A 22828-nucleotide genomic window follows, 5' to 3' on the forward strand; every position below is an offset into this window, starting at 1 on the left:
TTTCCCCCAAGCCTCAGTTTTCTGTTCTGTAAAAAAAAAAATGGAGACAACAACAAATGTCTTGTCTATTATACAAGATTGTTATGAGGATCAGAGGAACATGTACTCGAAAGCATTTTTAGAAATTCTTCAGCACCAAACACATGTAAACCATTATTATTGCTAATAATAGTAATTGTTCATTTTTATATTAATAGAAATAATATTTGTTTTGTTGAATAGTAATAATGATGATAATAACCACATCTTGCTATGCATAAAATTAGCCATCTTCATTCTAAGATAAGGTACTTCCTTGCTAAAGTGCCAGGAGAGATACATTTTTAGTGCTCCTTCACCTCTTCCTGCTAACCAGACAATAAAGAGTGACATCAGTGCAAGTCACTCAGGTGAATCTAGGTGGCTTAGCAGGTAATTTCCTATTGTTAACCCATCCTGGGAGATAGTGAGGTTTCTTTTGATGGACATCTTTTACAATTGCACAAAACAAAAAGATATTATATCTTTTAAAAATAGCTTTGAGTAAATTTTTAACAGGGTTTTAAAATGTTTTCATAATCTAAAACATGACCCCAAAGGAATTCTTTGCAGTCAGATATGTAAATCTCTCGCAGCCCATCTAATTTTTTTTCATTGCTACCTTTATAAGAAACATGCACTCCACAACTCCCTCAGCCTACCAAAAGTTCTAATTTTGACATGCACACACAGATGTTTAACAGCACTCGGGAAGTGTAAAGTTCACCATCTTCTCTCATTTTGTAGCTCTGAGACTATAACAACAGAGGTTATACAACTTCTGAGGCTCAGAAATGTAGGGAGATGTAGTGGGACATGTTGGAAAGAGAGAAAGAAGGGCTAAATTAAAGGATAGATTTACAGTTGTATCTTTTAGGGGGAAAAAGGGTCAGGTAAAAATTAAGTAAGAAAATAAAATTCAGTTTAAGTGAATCAAACCGAAAAAATATTTATCAGGAAAAATCATCCTGATTTTTCAGGATGAGTCTGGAAGAACATCTAGCCTGTTTCTGTCTATTTTACTAGTTTCACTCTATAACTTAATGGAAGATTTACATCTTTAAAAATTCTCAGATCATTCAGTCATCAAATATTAATTTAAGTACCTACTAGGTGCATAACTGAGTGCTTGGCCCTAAGGTTACACATATACATATTGCATATAAATAATGCTCATCTCCATGTTTTTCTTTCTTTCTTTTTTAAATTAAATCCTCAAGTCATGGAAAAACAAGGTGACTCTTTGTTGCTACCCAGAGCCATGACGTGAATTAAAAATAAGAAAGTTAAGAAGTGAACTGATGGCTTCATGGCTAAGGTAAAGAGTTATCTATATTTAAGGAGTCAAATACATCTGCATAGCTCTGAGATTTCAGTAACAAAGAAGGCAGATGAGGTATCCTCCCTCCCTTCCCCAAGAAGAGGGGAAAAAAAAAAGGCAAATGATTTGAAGGGCTGGGTCTTGTCTGAGAAGGAGGTACCCGGTGCCTGTCTTATTTTAAGGTAACACTCAACTTTTTTTTTTTTCCACATAGGAAATTGCCAAAATGGATGTCATCAGCTGCTAATTAGATGTATTTTAACTACAGGATCATTTTACCAGCTAATACTGTTATTATGTGCTTCAATGTGAATCCTTAGTGGAGCTATTAAGATAGGAAAGTGTGAACTTATCAGACATTTAGTGAAGGATCCTGGGATGGTTGTAAGTACTTTTCTAGGACTGAAAGAAGGACTTAGAGCTTCTCCCCAACCCAGAGGAGAACGATTCCCTTGAATCCACCCTTTGGGATTTACCTTCTCTCTTTCCTTTCCACTCTAGACTTCTAACCTCTCTTAAAGATACAACCCAGATTCTTGTTTGCAATTTGCTTGTCTTTATAGACTGAAGGCAAAGCCAAATATAATGGGGGTGAGTGAGAAGAGGAGGAGCTATAGGATTAAGGGACTCTAGAGCTAGCTAGAGTTAAGTGCTGTTTTGATCATGAAGTTTCTTTGCCCTAAGAAAAGTTTTATTTCCAAAGTATTTGTCATTTATTTCTAGGCTGTTGGCTGCTGATATCTACATTCTGTAACTGGGGAGAGACTAAGATCTTTACTTATTAAGCCAGTAGACAGTTAGATGGATAGTTGAGTGAAAAAAAGTAAGATTTCAGATTCAAAGCTCTGCCCTCCTACCTCTCTCTCTCTCATCTAACTCCTCCACCAGGAGCCAGGGCTTACCATCTCCTATCTCCATCAAGCCGGGGAAATGGCCTTTATTTATTTCCCATTTGGGAAAAAAGAAAGTAATGTTTCCTACATATGAGCCGCACATTTTATCTCCTGGTATCCTTCAAACACCTCCCCCCCCCCCCCATTCTCACCTCAGTTTTAGTGTATGGTATTTTTATCATCTTTAAAACAAAGTGGCTGGCAAAATATTTAACGGATTAGAAAGAAATGTTTTTATTTTCTCGAATTTGAATTGGGTTATCTGCCTATCTTGTTTATGAAATTTTGTGCAGTTTTTCCCTGCACAGACTGTGTGACTCTCAAATCTTCCCCAGCTCCATTTCCATATTTCTGCGTGCTTGTTCTTTGTTAATCACTTGGCAAGCGCTTATTTGAATATTAAAAATTTCTTTAATCATCAAAGGCAGGAGCACAGCTTCATGAATATTCATATTTCTTCTCCTCAGACTGGATTCTAGTTCATTACCCTGCAGTAAAGCCAAACAGTCATCAATCCCGCTCATTACAGCCGCTGGCGTTTTGATTGGCTGCCTGCTGCTGGTAGCTTTCCCCTTTTTTTTTTCCCCTATGAGCTGTCGTGTACCTGCCAACAACAAAAAAAATATCAACAATGCAAGAATAAATTTCTCTGGTTGAAAAACAACTTTGCAAACTTGTCAAATAGTCCTCATTGCTTCCCCCCCCTTCCAAAAAAAAAAAAAAAAAAAAACAACCTACCCCTAAATAAATAAATAAATAAATAAGAGAGAAACTTGAGCTTTAGAGATGAATATTTGTCAAGAGAGTTGACGTAAGTTTCATTTGCATAATGACTTTGTACTTCTGCATTAATAAAATTTGCATATGAAGCCATGTTAATTACTCCTGATCATGCTTTTTGCATTCATGCATAGTAATTTTCTCCGACTTGTGAGAATTAATGTCTTGGCATGGGGGGAGGGGGCTGAGAGGACTGTCAAGTTTCAGTACCAGGGTCCCTTGCTTACTCCTTTTTTTTCCCTCACAGTGTCTCTTTCCCTGATCTCGGACTCATTTATGCAATATCAGTAGGAATCCTCAGTTTTAAATATGTATCCATTTAAAGGCAACCTGTGCTAAGGAAGATATATAATACATAAGAAATGTATGTAAGAACTGCATTTTTGAACACGTATGATCCTCATGTCTCACCCTTTTCACCCCCTGCCTCTCTCAGTCTCTTCCTCCCATCTCCATCACTTTCCTTCTCTACTTTCTCCCTTCCACTTCTCCTTTCTCCCTCCCATACTCTCTAGATATGTAAACATGCTCTAGGAAGACAGAAGATAATTCATTGGGAAAAACTTGAGTATTCAGCTATGGGAAATTATGATGTTGAGTTTTCCCAAATCCTATCAGGCAATTGTCCATTATGTGTGTTTCTGTGTGAATGTGGGAGTGAATGAATCGGTATGTATATATCTGATAAGAAGGGAAACGGGCTACTTCTCATATTTGAAACAGGTGAATTCCATTTAAAAATAAATTCTTGCACTCTCCCATCTTAGAGTTCAACTGTTGTTTGCATGTGTTAGTTTGTGCTGATGCTTAAACATGATGCAGAGAAAGGAATAAAAGCGAGTGGAGAAAAAACAAAACCAAGCAGAGGAAAAGCAAATGCAAGCCTAAAATGGGATCCTGTTTCCCTGCACTGTCACTGTCTCTCACAGAGATTTGTGATGTCCCAGAGCAGGCTTTCAGCTACAGTGGGAGGAACTGATAGAGAATACACAGGATTCCAGAAATTTTGTCAAATCATTGGATTTTGGGATCATTAGCCATAATGCTATTTAAAATATATTTTATACATACTTTTTAAACGTTTTAATATTAGGTGTGTTTGACAAGAAAATCACTGGCTTCTCAGGTCAGATCTGGAGGGTGACGGGTCCTTTGCTGGCAGGAAGAGTCAGAATGGAGGCAGAAATCCCACTTCTTCTCTTATGGTGGTTTGAGACCAGATTTTTTTCCCTTATTCCCCATGTATGTAGGAGAACATGATGATCCAGGGATTTCTCTTCTAGTAAGTGACTAGCCTTTTGAATATTGCCACAACTAAGATCAGTGAGAAGGATCCTTATCTAGCTGCAGAGGGAGTGGATTGAATAGTCCAGAGTTCTGGACTTTCCTGCTGGCACTGTCTTGCTTGGTAATCTTGGGTGAGGGATTTAACCTTTTTAAGACTCAATTTCCTTATCAGTAAACTAGAGTGTGACTCTCCAAGCTTCCCCCCTGTCTTTTCCTTCTGTGATTCTGTGATTTTAAGGCCGCTTAGATTCCAGCTCCAACACTCCTAAGGCTAAACCTCCATTGCCTAATCGTTCAGTGATCCTCTGGAATTTGGTATCTTGTCCAGATGAGTGTGTACCCAGATCAGAAGGGGAGCTCTCTCTTTGGGTTTGTATCCCTGGCACTTAGTACAATGCCAGGCACATAGTAGATATTTAATAAATGTTTATTGATTAATTGATTAATCTTTTTTTTTTTTTTCGAATGAGAGAAAGAGAACTTTGGCAAAAATAACCAACAAATACTACAATCAGGTTGGAAAACATTCTCATTTTTAGATTTCTAGCTATTTTGATAAAATCTAATACAAATCCTAGGAAGTGCAAACCGAGCTGGCCATATAACACTGTATATAAAGCACAAATTTTAAAATAGTATTATTTTAATGATCATTTTTACAGCTGATTGTTATATGTTTTACCCTGTGCCAGATAACCAGAATAATCTCTTGTCATTTAAAAAATGAAAAAAAGGAATGATTTAATTTATTTCTAACCTCAATGCCCACTTGCCTTAAATAATTCCCTTCCTGTTGGAAACTAATTTTTAGTTCACTTTGATTTTGTGAAACTTGCCCACCAAGGGTAGAAATGGTTCAGTAATTATTGATTTTGTTCAGTTTATTAATAATGATTGAAGAGATGGTGACAAAGAAAGGCGTCACCTGGCCTATAAATGGATGGGGAGAGCGGGTGATGGTACCCAGAGAAGGAGAGGAATTGAGGTTCAGACTGGTAGCTCCACCAGAGCTAAGCATTGTAGGGAATAGCCAATCCCCTTCTTTTGGTTTTGTGGATATTTGCTGCCTTCCCTGGGGCTCAGGCCTGGCTTTCACTTTCAGATCTGGTTCTCTTCTTTCTTTTGCTCTTTCAGGCTCTGCAGGGCTTGGCTACTGTTCAGCAGGCCCCTCCCAGACTCTGACAGCTTGCCTGGCAATACCCAGCCCACAGCCCAAACCCTGTCTATCCCCTTTGTAGCACTGAATGAGCCCCTATTGCCTCAACAGTAATCTCAGACATTAGGGTCCGCAGTTTGTCAGACCTCCTTAAATCCAGGAGATTTATTAGTCAGGGACTTGACTGGGAAATCTTCATACGGTGTGAACTGATGAAGATAATGTGCTCTCAAGTACTCAAAAAGACCTCATAGTCTTTAGGGGGATTTGGATTCAAAAGTGTGATTGTGAACCTTTTTTTATACCCTGGATCCCAAATCAGAGGTTCAGCCTAGAGGAAGATTTTAAGGTCTCTCCTGGGCTTTTGTAGAGATCAGGGAAGGCTTCATGGAGGAAGCTACTCGTTGGGCAAAAGTTTGCAATTTGGACTGAGGTGAAATAATTCTGCTTTTCTCTTGGCCCAGAGTCTGGTTGTTGTGGGCCAAGAACACCTGGTACAGGATAGTTCTTTGGGTAAAATCTGGTGGTTCGGGGGTGGTGGTGGTGGTGGTGGTGGTGAAAGGGAGGAACCATCCAGTGTTTTTCTTCTTTGTGTATACCTGAGAGGCCCCAGAACATTACTCATTCTTACCTGGGTTACAATGCCAAATAAGTTCTCTTTTGGCAAGGCAATATGGGTAGCAGAAATAACAATGGACTGAGTTTCAGAAGACCTGAGGTCAAGGACTGGTGCTACTTCTAATGACTCAGTCAAGTCATTTGAACCATGCTGGGTTTCATTTTTCTTGTTTAGAAAATGTGGAGATTAAACCCAATTTTTTCTCGAGATCCCTTCCAATCCCTAACATGCATTTGAGGCTCCTTCTAGAAGCTATAACATTTTATTACTCTTATGATTCTAGAAGGACCCCCTCAGAATACCATTTACTTGAAAGTCAGTGTGGTCTACTGGGAAGAACCATAGGTTAGTCTCTGGGCTGACATTTACTCCTTATGGTCTCATATGGGCCAGTTACTTATTTTCCTTGAGCCTCAGTTTCCTCATTTGTAAATTGAGAGTACCGGACTAGGTGACTTCTTAGGTACCTTTCAGCTCCGAGCCTATAATATGGTGATCCTCTGAACTCTGTAACTTGTCAGTAAGGCCCTAAGACATCCAGTCACCAGACTTCATGTCATCTGGTCTGGGTCGAATTTGGTGGCACTCACTGGATCCCACAGTGTACTCCTAGAGAGGAACTGAGAGCCAGGCCAACATTTTGGGAAACATCTGATTTCTGTTTGTCTGGCACAGGGTAGTACCCAAAATGTAATACTGTGTCAGGGGACAGTGGTCTCTACCTGTTTGTGTAGTGAGATCACTTGTCCCAAGAGCCACAAAGGAATGGCTTCTCTTTAAAAAATGGGCCTTGGCCAAATATTCCTTGTTACTCCCCCGATCCTCTCCTGGCCCACACTTCCATGATGCTCTGGAGCTCAAGTAGTTCCTTACGCAGGGAATTTAGACTCTTCACTTGTGGTTTTGGCAAAAGCTTCACACAAATGTTTTGCCCTGGTGGTCTCCTAGCCATTTAAGATAAATGACAAAATCAAATGCAGTCTTTGCAGAGCAGAGCAAATGTTGGATGTCGGGCTATGGATAAAGCATCACCCATTTGTTCCCCACACGTAGCTGTCAGTTCGACACGTAGTTCCAGTTCTTTGTAACTGGGACTTTGGGGAGGGAGAGGCTACGTTGACAAACATGGCTCGATTAGAGTAGAGGATTTTGCTGATTTTCTGGAGATGGGGTGGACGAGCTTCTTAGGCTGAACGGTGCAGTTCTTCATCTGTTTGGTTCTGGGTCTGCTTATTCACTGGCTTTGGAGATGAGGAGGAGGAACTATGGAGTGAAAGCACAGGTGGATGGTGAAGGAGTCACAGCTTTGAGGCTCTTAGAAGAGGGGGCCTTGCTAGTCTTTTTAAAGGTTTACTTAGGAAGGCAAAGCCCATAAAATGGGGCGTGCAAAATGCACGGCTAGAGCCAAGCACAATGGGCCACAGAGGCTTGATTCTGGGCAGTTGGGTTTCAGCACCTCTGGGGAGCCTGGCAAATGGCAAGGGCTTCCATTTTCTCTGTACGGGTATGTGAGGTTTGCTGTTGGTTGGCAGCCCTGCCTGAGGAAAGCCAGCCAGCCAGCCCAGTTTGGTGTCAGTTAAAGGCATTAACACAGCCATAAAATGGTAATTCCCTTTAGATTTGGCCTTTCCAAACCTTCTTGATAGCTTCAGTTTTCAGCAGCTCTCACCATTTATAACTAGTCTCCTTGGTCCCCCTTTTTCATACCCCTGTCCCCCAACCCTGTCACTTCTCAGGCCCTTCTTCTGATTTTTACCTCTGTCACTAAACACAAGTCATTCCTCCTCCAGCCTCAGTTTCCTTACACTTTCCTAGCTCTAAAATCTCACCTGCTTCTGTCCCAGATTCCCTCAAGGGCTACTGGGGCTCCCCCTTTTCTCTTCCTCCCACCCACTGGCCCCTGCAAAAAAAGCCTTCATTCCCCCAGGGTAGGTGTCTGCCAGCCCCCAGTCCCTGGAAACGTGGGTCCCCGACTGACCAGTTTTTTTCCTATTGTTTTTTTCTCCAGGGCCTTCCAGGCCTGCCAAGCTGCCGGCAGCTCCCATAACTGCCTCCTCCCACCCTCACACATCTGTGATTACGCCACCTCTCCGCACCCTGGCCTCTCTCCCACCCTGCTTTAGCCTGCCCTGCTGTGCTGGCCATTCAGTCTCAGTTGGTGGGACTCAGGCTGAGAGTCAGACTGAGACTTCAGGCACCTTTGGATGCCATTGTCAGTTGTCAGGTAATAGAACAAACATTTTTTTCTGGTGGGGGGTGTGGGAAGAGGGTGGAGTTGGGGGTGGGGAGGCGGACAATGGCCGTCTCACTCGAAACTCCTCGAATGACCCCTAAGGGGGGGGAGAGTTGCGGCTTCTCTGTGGTGTGCTGGGGGAAAGGGGGAGCCAGGAGCTGGCAAAACACCCCAAAACGGGGCAGGGAAGCCATGCAAGCTAGATAACTGACACTCTCTTCCCTGATGCTGTCAGACATCATTCACGTCCAGCGTGGGTACCCATCCTGAGAAGCCTCCCCTGAAGCGTATCTTAGAGTCTCTGAGCTGTCTAGGGTTCAATTTAATGTCCGCATTTATGGAGTACCTATTGTGTGCTTGATAGCAAATCAGAGGTTTTCTTTTTGTTCATCCCACTGCCAAACTCAGCCCTCTTCCCTCAGTTTTCAGTGTCATTCACATTAAGAGTTACCTTTGAGTCTCTTTTTGAACATCCTTCCAGACCTTCAAATACTACTTGCTAACTGTGTGACCTTGGGTAAGCCATTCTCCCAACCTCATCTGTAAAATGAGGTAGATTAAACTAGATGATCTTCTAGTTTTGACATTCAGTGAGTTGGAAAAAATATCTATATTTATATCTATATCTATATGTAGAATGTCGAGCACATTTGTTTTGGACAGAGGTCTCAAAGAAAGGTGTCTAGAGACAGTTATTAGGTTATACAATATGTGTAGTATCTCCCCTTCCCATGCCCCAGTTGGCCCGTAATGGAAATCAGCCCATATTTTGAGAGCAGATCAAGAATAATAAAGAAATAAAATCTCATCTCAAGCAGACTTTGCTATGGTGCCGTATCTTTGTGGCAAGGTGTGAAATGGATACAGCTCCATCAAGGAGCTAGGGGGTGGACACTGTCGCTTTACCCACTTAACATTTCTTTGCCTTTTGACAGGAGCTCAAGCACAGAATTCACTGGGCAGGAGAACCATGAGAGAAAGGGGAAGAAACCCCTCTCCTTCTAGTTCAGATTCAGTGGGTTTTAGAAATGACTGATGATTATCAACAAACCTTTCTCCACCTTCAGAGAATGTCACATTGTGAAGGAGTTTGCAGTGCATTTGGGAAGAAAAGATCTAGATTTGAATCTCGGTTTCTCCTTTTTTGGTTTTGCTGCAGTGGAGAGAGAGAATGGTAGATTTGAAGTTAGAAGGTTTAAATTCAAATTCCCAGCTCCTCCATTTATTAAGTAACTTTGTAATTTTTCCAGTCTTCAGTTTCATCTCAATGAACAAGGGGTTAGAGCAGGTGATTGCTAAGGATTGCAGCTGCAAATCTCAACAATTGGGTAGAGAAATTCAGGATTTGGAGTCAGAAAGACTTGAGTTCAGATTCTGCCTTAAAATACTTAATTAGCTATGTGATTGTGGCCTCACTCAGTCTCAGTTTTTTCATCTGTGAAATGGGGATAATAGCACCTGTCTCCCAGAATTGTTGTGCTGATAAATGAATACACATACACACACATACTGTAATTCCAATTGTCTTGCCAAGTGAGCAAGCAAGAGAGAGCTTTGCAAACCTTAAAATGTTATATAAATTCTAGTTGTTAGTAGTAGCAGTATTATTTCCTTAGGTCTCAATTTCCTGGAATCTAAAATGAGGGAGTTGGACTAGGTGATTTCAAATTCCTCTTCTAGCTGTAAACAATTCTATGAGCACACAAATAAAATATCTCCAGATAAAGAATTCTTTCTTCACACACATCTTTCTTTCCTTATTTCTTTCCTTCTCCCTCCCTCACTCTTTCCCTTCTTCCCTCCCTTCCTTTCTTCTTTCCTTCCTTCTTTTTTCTTCATTCTTTCCTTCCTTCTTCCCTTTCTTCCTTCCTTCTTTCCTTCCTGCTTTCCTTTTCCTCCCTTTCTCTCTCCCTTCCTCCCTTCCTTCTTTCTGTCCTTCCTTTTCCTCTCTCCCTTTCTTTCTGTTCCTTCCTTCCTTTTCCTCTCTCCCTTTCTTTCTCTTTTCCTTCCTTCCTTCCTTCCTTCCTTCCTTCCTTCCTTCCTTCCTTCCTTCCTTCCTTCCTTCCTTCCTTCCTTCTTTCCTTCCTTTCTTCTTTCCTTCCTTCCTTACTCCCTTCTTTCCTTTTCTTCTCTCTCCAATATCATATCACTAGCTGCATGCATGCCACAATACATAGAAATTATTTAGAACTTACCCAATATTCAATGAAAAATAGAACTTCCAGATTTGTGAGGTACTTGTCAGGAAGTTCTGGAGGTTCTGACCCCTTTTGTAGAACCCTTAGAATAGATCACCTTATTTATTTTTTCATTTTTTTTTTCTAACTAGAGAAACAACCCTACTAGAGTCCTGATTTTTTCTCTTTCTATTCTGACTTACTTGGATGGAGAAAAGGAGAAAGTAAAACCTAAAAATAACCAAGGAAAGAAAGACTAACTCTTTCAGGGGAGAGTGCTAGTAATGACTCACAAATATATAGTGATTTAAGGTTGATAGAGTCTGGTAATAGTCCCATGAAGGGGGACCCCATGAAGGTGTACCGTACCTATCATTATCCCCATTTTACAGATAAAGGAACTAATGATCAGACTTGCTGATTGGTCATATAGCCAATAAGCGTTGTCATCAGAACTGAAGTATCTTTTGACCATTATATTGTAAGGTCCTTGAGGGTAGGGACTGTCTTTTGCCACTTTTTTATAGCCCCGGTGCCTGGCACACAGTAGGGACTTAATAAATGTTAATTGATTGCCTCAAATGCAGAGCTTTAGCTCAGTGTGATTTGTGGTGTAGGTGCATTCATTTTTAGCTTTCTGGTTTTGTACACTTTGGGGAATGCTCTGTTCACTAAGTGGGTAATGCCAGTTTTGTGGGGGAGATAGATCTGTTATCATGGCTTCCTATAATTATTGCTGCCGTCTATGGTACTTAGAGAATAGACTGTATCAAAGCACACTCTAACTGTTTATGACAGGAGTTGGTCAAGTTCTGCTTGAAAGGAACACAATCTCCCCTTGGAAAGAAGGCTTGCATATACTTAACCTCGAGTTGTCTTCCATCTCTGTATGAAAGCAGACAGCCTGCTGTTGGGGAGCAACAGAGCCTAGCATCCGGCCAGTGTTTCTGCTCTTTGTAGAACTTGCACCCCACCCTGGCCAGCCAGTGTCAACATTACCCAACTGATGTGGTTTTTGTTTGGGAGTTTTACTCAATTCGCATCAGAAAAGGCCTTAGTTCATTTTCACTGACTGACTTATTGTGCCTTCTTGTTTCTTTCTCAGCAGGTTTGAGGTTTCTCAGAAAGCTGGCCTTTTTTTGTAAAACAGGGCCACCAAACTGTTACTCTGCCTAACTGTGGGTGTTGGGGAAGGGGTAGGGTAAGAGTCCTGGATTTAAGGCAGAGGTCTTATGTGCAAAGAATGACTGTTCTTTGACTAGCTTGGTAATCCTTAAAGGGCCAGGTAAGCATCTGTTTTTATTACTAGCTGTGTGACTGTGGCCAAATCACTTAATTTTTCTGCGTCTCACTTTCCACATTTGGTGGTTAGACATAAGATCCCTAATTTGACTAGCTCCTCTGGACTTCCTGGTGCTTTTTAGTTTCGCTGACATTATTAGTATTTGAGGCTTCATAAATGTTGTTAGTTACCTTGTGCACCATCCTACGATGACCCTGAAAACTGAGGAGATAAAGTTATCTGCAATCTTTGAGGCTTTTGCTAGTTCTGCTCCCCAGGACGGGAAATTGTCACAATCATGGTAAGGAGGCACCCAGGATGCGGCTGCTATGAGCTTTATTGGACCACTGCCTTTCTTCCTCATTTCTGTTTTTAATTGATTGCCGGGCTGCTTCAATAGTTTAGTATAATTAGCTTTCCTTCCTCCTTTTGTTTTCCTTTAAGTCAGCCTGGGACAGAGTGCTGCTGGGCGATATTTTTCTGATCAATTTAAATACCTGAAAATATTCTATTCCAGTGGTTTTTGTCCCTTTGTGATTTCTGTCACTTGAATTGGGCTGTTTGCTTAAGTGTTTTTAGTGCCTGTGTAATTAGTAGTTGGAATAGAGTCATTAAATTTCTAGTAACCCCTGTTCAGGATATGCAGTCTGGTGTAAAAAGGAAAGGGGGCCACTGTATTTGCATCCTTCTCCCCTTTTCTTATCAGGATGCATTGAACCTCTCTCTTCAAATTAATATAGAAAACCCGAGTGTAAAAAATGCTTCACATAGGTTAATTGCATACCCATGAAATGTAAGCAGTTATTTATAGAAGGGTATGATTTTATGGGAGAAAGCAACATAGGTATGTGTGAGCAGTTAGCCTGGCATTGGAGCATTTTCTTAGTCCCGCAGCAGTCACTGTGCAATCTTCTTATGGCAAAAGGGAGTTTTACCCTCTGAAATATTTGATTTTAAGCCAAAATTTGTACCTGATACATAGTATCATGGAAAAACAATTTGGAACTTGAATTGATTCTCCTTCCCCGAAAATCAGATTTTTGTCACAGAGGGGTAAGGCAGAGTGCAGCAGTAGAGAGAGAGGGTAGGAGGCCTCACTTTGCCACTTGATTATCCTGATCTGGGTTTATGTTTGTTCATCTGTAAAATTAGGGATAATAGGATCATAGGTTTGGAAGTAGCCTTAGACATGATCTAATACAGAAATTTTAATTTTACAGATGAGGAAACTGAGGCTTAGATTAAGAGACTTTAGCTCAAGGCCACATAGGTTTTAAGTAGCAGAACAAAAATTGGTTGAATGAAGTGACCTTGGAACACAGATTGTATATGTTCTTGGATTTGAGGGTCACGTTCAGCTCTGACAGTCTGTGTACTATGAATTTGAGGCACCATTTGGCTCTGACGGCCTTGTAAGAGAGGCCTGGGATTCTAAGATCCCTTCCATTGCTGATATTTTATACTCTGTGATTTTTAGCTTCCTTCCTCCCCTGACAGTATACATTCTGGGATTCTTAGACCCTTTGCAGTCCTGACAGGCTTGATTCTGTGAATTTTAAGTTATTTTCCAGCTCCACTAGTCTATTCTTTGAATCTAAGTCTTTTTTTCCAGCTTCAACATTCTAGGTTCCACATTTTTTTCACATTTTCTGTTTTAAGATCTCTCTCAGCTCTAAAAATTCTAATTAATGTTTATTCTCAGTGTATGTGGTTTATAATATACAAACATGAGTAAGTGTTACTATGTCTTAGATGAACAGTACTATATGGAAAGGTTTCTTATTGAATCTATGATGCATATTTTAAAAGAAACCTCTGAGCTCTTTGCATATCTGGTTGTTAGGAGATGGAAAAAAAATTGTGAAACTTATTGCATTTTTAAAATCGGCAAATGGTCATCAGCCAGAATGATTAATATATAGGGCTGTGAACTTCAAGGACTAATACATGAACACACAGGATTCTAGCTCAAGCAAGCAGACGTGTTTGCATTTAATAGAGGGAGCCAGTTTTAGTCATTAGTATATACTAAAATCACAGAGCAATCTTGTAAAGTTAAATTCAATTTACTTTTCTACTGAAATTGTGCTTACTGTATTATTTAACTAGTCTGGGGTTTCTTGGCATGAGTTGAAGCAACAATAAAGATAAAAGAATACCTGTAAGTAAATAGTAGGGTTTAACAGTAGAATATAGTTTTTTCCTCCTTCAATTATATCCCAGTGTTCATTTTGTGTTGGTTTTATAACCAGAGCCATCCAATGGGAAGCAGTGGATTAGACCACCCTTGATGTGAAAGCTTGATGCAATTAATACAGTCTGTCTCGAAAGCGGCATTATTTCAGAAAGTTCTGTGTTAATGATATGGTATGTGTTTCGCACATTTCATGCTAGAAGTGAGCTGGAGTTTCATTCCGGACTGGGTTTGATTAACACTGGAGGATCAATGGAAAGCAAAACGGGGATGTGAGTGGAAATTGCAGACTCATCCAGGCCCTATCACCTCACTCATCATGTCCCTGGACAATGCCTTGTCTTTGCTTCTCTCTGAGGCAGATGTCAGATCCACCCAGATTGGGCTTTAGATCCGCCTTTGAGTCATAGGGAAAGGGGAGGGAGGGAATAGAGAGGGAAAAGAAAATATGTGCATGTTTAAAGACAAAAGAAATACATCAGCATTGAGATCATGGCTAATTATTTTTTTCTTTTTAGCATCTTGCAAAATAAATTTGTTGAAGGATCTCTCTATCGAAACAGATTATTTGAAAGTGTAACATTTCATGAATTCATTTGAGAAACATTTCCTGAGTATCTACTGTGTATAAGACCCTTGGATCCCTATCATGGGATATGCAGAAATGAATGGTGTGGTCCCTGCCATCAAAGAGTGTACATTCTGGCAGGGGAAAGAGTCCCAAACCCAAGTAATTATAAAGGAAAATTTGGAAGGGAACTAAGAAAAGTGCAGAATTCTGGGCAAGTTCAAGAGAAGGATAAACCTCTTCTGGCTTATTAAAGGGTAAAGGAGACAGGAGGAAAATGTCTGTTAGAGAATGCTGCATAAAAAAGGTGGCATTTAAGCTGGGCCTTAATAGTTTTCTAACATTTACTTGCTCAATTAATAGGAAGAGATATGTGTGTGTGCAAATGCACACAAATATACTCCCCCCCATATATATATGTATATATATGTATGTATATATATATATATATACACACATACACACATATGTTAAATATAGTGCTAGAAGTCTATTATTTATGTATGTATATACATACATATATTAAACTACTTTACATACATACATACATATATAATATATATGCCTATTTATAGTATTAATTATATATAGTGCTAATAAAATACATACACTATATATACACATATGCATACATATATAGCATATTAGAATGCTAGAAGTTTACCATATGTGTGTGTACACATACATATATGCAACTAAAAGTTTACCCTGTATATATGTGTATGTATGTTTATATGCTAATTATATATAGTATTTAAAAATATATACATACATACATATATGTTTATAGAGGATGCTAGAAGTCTGCCATATGTGTATATACATTTATAAATGGAACTAAAAATATCTTATATGTATGCATATATATAATTCCAATTATGTATAGTACTAATAAAATACATTCATATATACAAATACATGTATGTGTATCTACCTTTGTACTGAATAAATAAATGTTAGAAAATTATTAAGGCCCAACTTAAATGCCACCTCTTTTATGAAATGTCCTTGGATAGACTGACTGCTTGTAGCTATACGTATGTATATATACACACAGATACACACACACATATATATATACACACACACACACACACCTGGATTTGTGTGTATGTTTTCTATTGAGTAAATAAATGTTAGAAAACTATTAAGGCCCAACTTAAATGCCACTTTCTTTAGAAGTCTCCGCAGATAACTAAGTAGACAGACAAACAGCTAGAATAAGCTCTATGTATGCCTTTTTATATATACATATATACTATGTGTGTCTCTGTGTGTGTATGTATTCTACTAAGTGAATTTTAGAAAACAGTTAAGGCCCAGATTAAAAATCATACACACACACACACACACACACACACATTTACTGTGCCAGAAGCTTCCTGATCAAGGAAGTCTGAAGAAACAACAGATTTACTGTTCAAAAATTGAATACCGTTTAGTTCAAATCATCTAGGATGCGCATAGTGCTTTTTGAAAGTGGAGATAAGTTTAGTTAAAACATACAGTTCCTGCACTTATAGAGTTCACAATTATAAGCACAAAGTCAAAAAAACCACACAAAATTAAATTGATTCTAAATTAAACATATTAAGTGGCAAGTATGTATTTACTAATCATGGATCCTATGTCAGGTACCATGCGGAGTACTGAGAATACCAGATCAAAAAAAAGAAAAAGAACAAAATTGCAAGATCCTGTTGATTTTAATGGAAGAATTGATATGCAAAAATACCAACATACATACAAGATATATACAGGACAGTAAAAATGTACAAAAAAAGAGAAAAAGAGTGTTTTATGAGCTGTCATTACTAATGATTGGAGATCAGGAAGACTTCTTGGAAGAAGAATCATTCAAATTGGGCTATCAAAGTTAAGCAGTAATTCAACAATTCACATTCTAAGATGTGACATTGTAGGCACTAGGAACAATAACAAGAAGAACAGTGAGTGGTCTCTTATGCTTATAGCATAAAGATGAATGATATGAAACAAAATTGGAAAGGCTGGATAGTATCAGATTGTGGAAGGCCTTGAGAGTCTGGCTAAGAAATTAAAACTTTTTGAGTAAAGAAATAATAATAACTAAAATATACCATAATTTTTATTATGTGTCAGGTCCTATGGCTGTTTCCTAATTATTATCTCATTTGATTCTCAAAACAACCTGGGAGATAAAGTGCAATTATCATCCCCATTTTACAGATGAGGAAACTGTGGCAAGAAGTGAAGTACTTTAGTAAGTGGCTGAGGTCAAATTTGAATTCAAATCTTCCTGATAATCACCTCAGGACTATATCTGCTCTGTGATCTAGCTTGCCAATAACTTGGCAAGATCTTTGCAAGAAGAATGTTGTGATAATATGAAGGGAGAATGTGGGAAGGAGGGAGAAAGTAGGAACAGTTCTGAATACTTTATAGGAGGGCTGCTGAATTAGTCCAGGGTCATGTGTGATAATGAGGGCTTATTCTAAGATGGTGGCAGTAGGATGAGGGAGGAGACATGCAAAAGAAAGAGGATAGAATATACTCTTTTCTAATTCCCCCATTTCTTGGAACCACAGGCTGCCATGAATGCTACACTAGACTGATTTTCCTCAGATACATGGGCCAACCTTACATGGCCTATAGAATTCATACAAGGGGACTGTCATGTTTAAAATCTATTTCACTAAATAAAAAAATAAAATAAAATAAATTTCACAATGTGGCTAACAGAAAAAATGAGAAAGGCCCAGTTATGGGAATAGGAGATAGATCTCAGATTTTTAGAAAGGACATTGATAAACTATAGAGATACAGAGGTGGGGCAAGCAAGATTGATAATAAAAATAATAAAAGCAATAATAGTAATAGCAAGAATTTATAAAGGATTTAAGTGTGCCAAATGCTTTATCTCAGGATAGTGAACATTGCCGTGTAAAAATTGTTTCAACAAACCAGTGTGATCTAATGTGGAGAAGGAAGACCCAGGAGGGCTTAATAGCTACCTTAAAGAGGCAATTAAATATTGGCTAGTCAGTCAATAAGCATTGATTATGTACCTCCTATGTGCCAAACACTCTTCTAAATGCTGAGGATATAAAAAAAAAAGGCAAAAGCTACTCCCTGATCTTAAGTAACTCACAACTGTAAGTTTGATAAAATTTCCCAACAATTATAGATAACTGAAAGTAAAATGATCTCTCCGTCTCAAAAAGGCAAAATACATTCTTTAGTTGTGTTATAGAGAAAATTCTTTTTCAGGTATGGGTGAGACTAGACAGCCTTTCAACTCTATGATTGGGAAAATAGGAGATCTATTATATTGGATCAGAGAGTTAGAGTTCAGAAGAACTCCAACCAAGTTTCAGTAAGGATCTCATAGGCTAGTAAATAGCAGAAACTAGAATTTGGACTCAGATTCTTAATCTAGAATTCTTTCCCCTCCCCATACTGTTCCTCACTCATCGTTAGAGAGAAAAGAATGTGCGTTATAAGGAGGCCATATGGTATAGCTCAAAGGTTTGGGAGATTGTAGGCACAGATTCCAGACCCGACTGCTTACTCCAGTTAATAAACTGGAATTATCATGCAAAAACTATTTCACTTTCCTCAATATGAGTTTCCTTGACTATAAAGTGAGAGTTGGAGATGACCGAGCTAGAAGATCTCTAAGGTCCTTTCCAGATGGGTCTGGTATTATATATGATACTAAAGCCCTTTCCAGTTCTCATATTCTGTGTTCTCTGAGTCAAAGGCCCTATCGAGCTCTGACACCCTGTGCTCTTCATTCATTTTTCAAAGTCAGATTCTTCTATTCTATGACTCTGACATTTCTATAAATGGGGACGGCGGGCCAGCAATTGCTGCCACATATAGAGAGTTAACTAGATTTAATTTCACTATTCTCAGGCTAGACCCTTCAAACGATCCAAGTGCAGGGCAGAATCAAAGAATTCTGTTTCAAATACATACAAGATGTTGCTGTTTTTCTCCTCTGACAGGAGAAGCATTTGGAAATGCAGTTTTTTTTTTTATAGCTGTCTTAAAAAGGAGTTTGGATGTTTAGCACAGCTGGTGCTCATTACATTATGCACTATCAATAAAGTAGCATGTGTAATTAATTTTTAATGCAGTGCTATACGCAGTGCTTTAAAGCAGTTACTGGATGGGGAAAAGCAGCGATGGACACCGGCACAGAGATAGTGAATTGAGACTTGCATGTTGCCTCTCTGAAGGAGCTTGGAAAGTGATAGACAAGTACAGGAGATATCCCGTCAGAGGAACCTTCCTCTTCAGCCTTGACTTCTCTTCTGAGCTTGAGGCCTACTTGCCAACTAGCTCCTGGAGATCTCCACGTGGCTACTCTTCTTGTACTTTCTGAAAATCAACTTGCTTCAAACTGCCTATCAGCCTCCTTCCTCTCAACCAACTTTGTTGATGACTTGTTATTATTTCTCATTTCTGTCACACCACTGACTCAGTATCCTGTGTTCAAAGCCTCTGGGTTACCTTTGATTCTCTTCTCTCTCTCACCTCTAATAGGCAGTCAGTCCCCAAGCTCTGTCAATTCTACCTCTGAACTGTCTTTTCCATCTGTCCCCTCCTCTTCATTCTCACAGCTACCAACCTGGCTTCAGTTTTCCTTCCTTCTTGCCCATTCTTTTGAAATAGCCTTTTGACCAGTGGCCATACTTGAAGTTTCTGCCTCCCCATTTCAGACTTATCCTGCCAGGAAAATATATTCCTGATTGAATTCTTCTTCGATTAGCACACAATATTTGTATGCACCTATATATATATATATATATATATATATATATATATATATATTCATTTATTCATTCATTCAACTTACCTAGTTTATTCATTCATTTTATTTACCTACTGAGATCATTCATTCATTTACTTGTTTATTCATTCTTTCCCAGTCCTTAAAGTGTGACTCAAATCCCATGGAAAAAAAGTTCCATGATGATTTCTTAGAGCCTAGGTAGGAATGATGTTTCTGAACCAGAACTTCACAGTGACCTTCGAATAGGCAAAGTCACGACTCCACCATTGGTTTAGGAAGCCAAGGGCCTTTCAGCTTCATCTTCCTTTGTAGCAATAATTCCTATTCTTTGGGGAAATCTTGTTTGATTTCATGACACTTCCATCCAGTGGTGTGCCAGAGCCTGCTCTGACCTTCTGAGGATAAACTGGTTAAGTTTTCAGTGTGAGCATTTACACCTAGGAAATGAGCAAATGTTACAAAAGTCAGGTTTTGTATTATTGTTTTGTTGGTTGACTAGACTTAAGAAAGTGGTAGGAAAAAATGTTAATAAATTTAGAAGCATGTCGTGGGAACTTTTTTTTTTAATAATCTGTCTGTTTTAACAATTAATAGCATACCCTTGCCTTCATCCCTGCTTATTAAAATGCATAGCATTGTAACTTTTTACTTTACCAACAAAAAAGAGAGAAAGGATGACTAATTTTATTATAGTCATATCTGGTCATGAGTCAAGAATGTCAAGAGCCTAAGACAGATGTTATTGAATTGATTGTTGTCAGCCAGATAGGGCTTAGATAATAGATTTAAAGCTAAAAAAAAACCCGTAAGAGGTCTCTTCCCTTCATTTTTATAGATGAAGGACCAAGGCCTGCAAAAGTCCAGAGACTTGCCCAAGATCAAGTGGGTAATATAATAATGACATAAATGTCATATAATATAATAATTATATAAATGTATATATTTATATATACTACATAATAACATATAATAAATTACAGAAATGGAATTTGAACTCAGGTCATATGATTTTAGCTTTAGCACTTTTTCCTCTGCTCCCAGCATCATGGGAAGGTCTAAATGGTGGTAAGAGTCCAAAGTCAGACGATGGAGATAAGAGTTCTGGATCAGAGGGATGTTGTCTTCTTTGAAGGTTTCAGCCACTTGGGACCAAGGGTTCTGACATCTCTGATCCTTTGGCCTTTGGGTCAGGAGCTGGTCAGTCTTTCTTTCTGGTCTGTCTTTAGTCTACATATTCCCTTCTTTCTCTACTTGGCTTGCACAGAAAGCAAAAACTTGACAGAATGGTGCATGGGATCTTAATCTTCTGGTGAATCTGTGTTCTCAGTCACTGTGGGAACTCTTTCCTACAATACAAATCCCTCTGTTAGGCACTTAAAGCCCTTCATAACCTACCTCTCCAACTCCCGTGCCCCAATTTTTCATTCTTCTTAGACCCAGTACCCCACCTCCCTGTACTCTGTAGTCCACTAACACTGCCCTCCAAGCTATTTGATGAACAAGATGCTCCTAATCCTGAACGGCTTCACTGACTCTTTGAGACATTCTGGTCTCTGTCCCGATTTCCCTGACTTCCTTTAAGACCCAGCTGGAGGCCTACCTTGAACTGGAAGCCTTTCTTAATCTCATTTAACTCCAATGCCTTCTCTCTGTTGATTTTTAGAATTTATCCCGTCTACAGCTTGTTTCTGTGGTGTCAACTTCATTAACTTCTGAGCTTCTCAAAGGAAGGGATTGTCTTTTTCCACTCTTTGTTTATCTTCTACCCCCTCATCATTTGACACTGTGCTTGGCACACAGTAGGCACTTAATAAATGCTTATTGACCGACCGACAACTCTACCAAACCTTTTCTTATATAATTGTTAGATATGTCTTCCCTTAAACCCTTTCCAGCTTAGTGATGAATCTTTGATTTCAGAAACTTGATTTCTAATTAATCTTTTGGATTTTTTTGACAGTTTATTTTAAAAATTAATAGTAATAATAATAATAATAGTTTACATTCATATATCACTTTAAAATTTCTAATGCATTTTTACCGATATTTTATTGGCACAACAGTTCTGGGAGGAAGATAGATGTTATTATCCTTGTCAACTGGAACAAATAAAGGTTAAGTGATTTATAACATCTTGGAGTTTACTGGGTAGATTTCTTCTTGAGGAATAATCCTTAACCCAAAAGCTACCTGATTCTAATTGGCCATCAGTGGGTCCTAAACCAAGCCCCAGTTGGTCATTGTTTGGGTCCTGGTTGACTCCAGTTGAATGTAAATAGCAGTTATTTCTGCTTTGGCCAGAAACCCCGGAGAGTCTTCCCCTCTCGGATTGATTGATTGATTTAGATTTTGGGAGGACTAGACCATAGAGGGGATTCTTTGCCTCAATTGCTATCTAAATTTAATTATGGAATGAAGATGGTCTTAGTCAAACTAGCTTAGCTTGAAAAGACCTTAGCTTAAAAAGGCCAAGGTCTCCCATTTCTTATAGGACATCTCCAGTTATTTTGATCTATCTTTGACCATTGGCTCTTGGCTCTGGAGGGAAAAGTGAGGCAGATGACCTTGCACAGCCCTCTTTCTCTTAAATCCAACTCACTTGCCTGTCATAGCATCATCTCCCTGATTTTTTTGGTCCTCTGAGGACCGAGGAGGACAAACAACAACAGAAGTTAAATGACTGATCCAGTCACACAATCAGAAAATGCCTGAGGAAGAATTTGGACTTGGATCTTCCTGACCTCAGAGCCAGTGTTCAATCTACTACAGCACCTACTTGGCTCCATCTAATAAAACTGACTTTATTTAAAGTTTAAGGAGGAGAATTTCCCAATACCCCTTGATATCATTGGATACTTAAGAGTATTGCCAGACAGTGTTTGATAGGAAGTATTACAAAGCTCTTTGATATTTCTGTGGTCCAAGGCTGACTCGTTAATGGATCAGGCTCCCCTTGAAATGATTTTGATTTTGAGATATCTTGTTGACCATTCTTGTACGGGGCTACTTTTTGAAGGTAGTAAAAACCAAGGGTTGTTTCTGATCAAAAGGCTGATTGTCAGCATCAAACAGGGACCCTCTGGTGAGAGAAGTAGGAAGTAGGTTAAGAAGAAACACAGACCTTAGCCAGAAGGCCCTGAGGTCAACAGCCTCAGACTTACTATGTGACACTGAGCAAGTCACTTAACCCCAACTGCCTCACCAAAAGAAAAAAAAAACTTTGAATAGAGTTGAAACTATATTATCTATAGACATATCAGACCTTTTTGAGTGTTTTGTTTTGCTTCTTTTATAGTGATTTTTCTCCCTAATGTTATGATTTTGTTTTTCACTGAATACATCCAAGAATCCCATCCATACAGACTTATGGACATTCATATGTCCATAGGAGACAGATGTATTTTTCTCAAGACTATATACCTTGCTCAGAGAGGAAGTAGAAGAATTGCAGCACTGAATGTGCTATTGTTCATTCAGAGTAGGAACAGATGGGGCAACATGTATTCTTTCTGAGAGGGAT

General features: G+C 39.1%; 1 protein-coding gene across 4 annotated transcripts in view; it reads left to right on the forward strand.

Moving 5' to 3' along the window:
* BCL11B (BAF chromatin remodeling complex subunit BCL11B) overlaps positions 1 to 22828 on the forward strand; it is a 137904-nt gene that overhangs the window by 41489 nt on the left and 73587 nt on the right. For 2 of the 4 annotated variants that reach the window (XM_031953288.1, XM_031953289.1), the window contains exon 3: positions 8083 to 8298. The exons of the other annotated variants lie outside the window; for them this stretch is intronic. In XM_031953288.1, coding sequence (XP_031809148.1) covers positions 8083 to 8298 — 216 coding nt within the window. The remainder of the gene's footprint in view (positions 1 to 8082; positions 8299 to 22828) is intronic. 4 annotated transcript variants of the gene reach the window in all.

The sequence above is a fragment of the Sarcophilus harrisii genome, chromosome 2, assembly GCF_902635505.1.
Source record: "Sarcophilus harrisii chromosome 2, mSarHar1.11, whole genome shotgun sequence".
In the NCBI taxonomy this organism is placed as follows: Eukaryota; Metazoa; Chordata; class Mammalia; order Dasyuromorphia; family Dasyuridae; genus Sarcophilus; species Sarcophilus harrisii.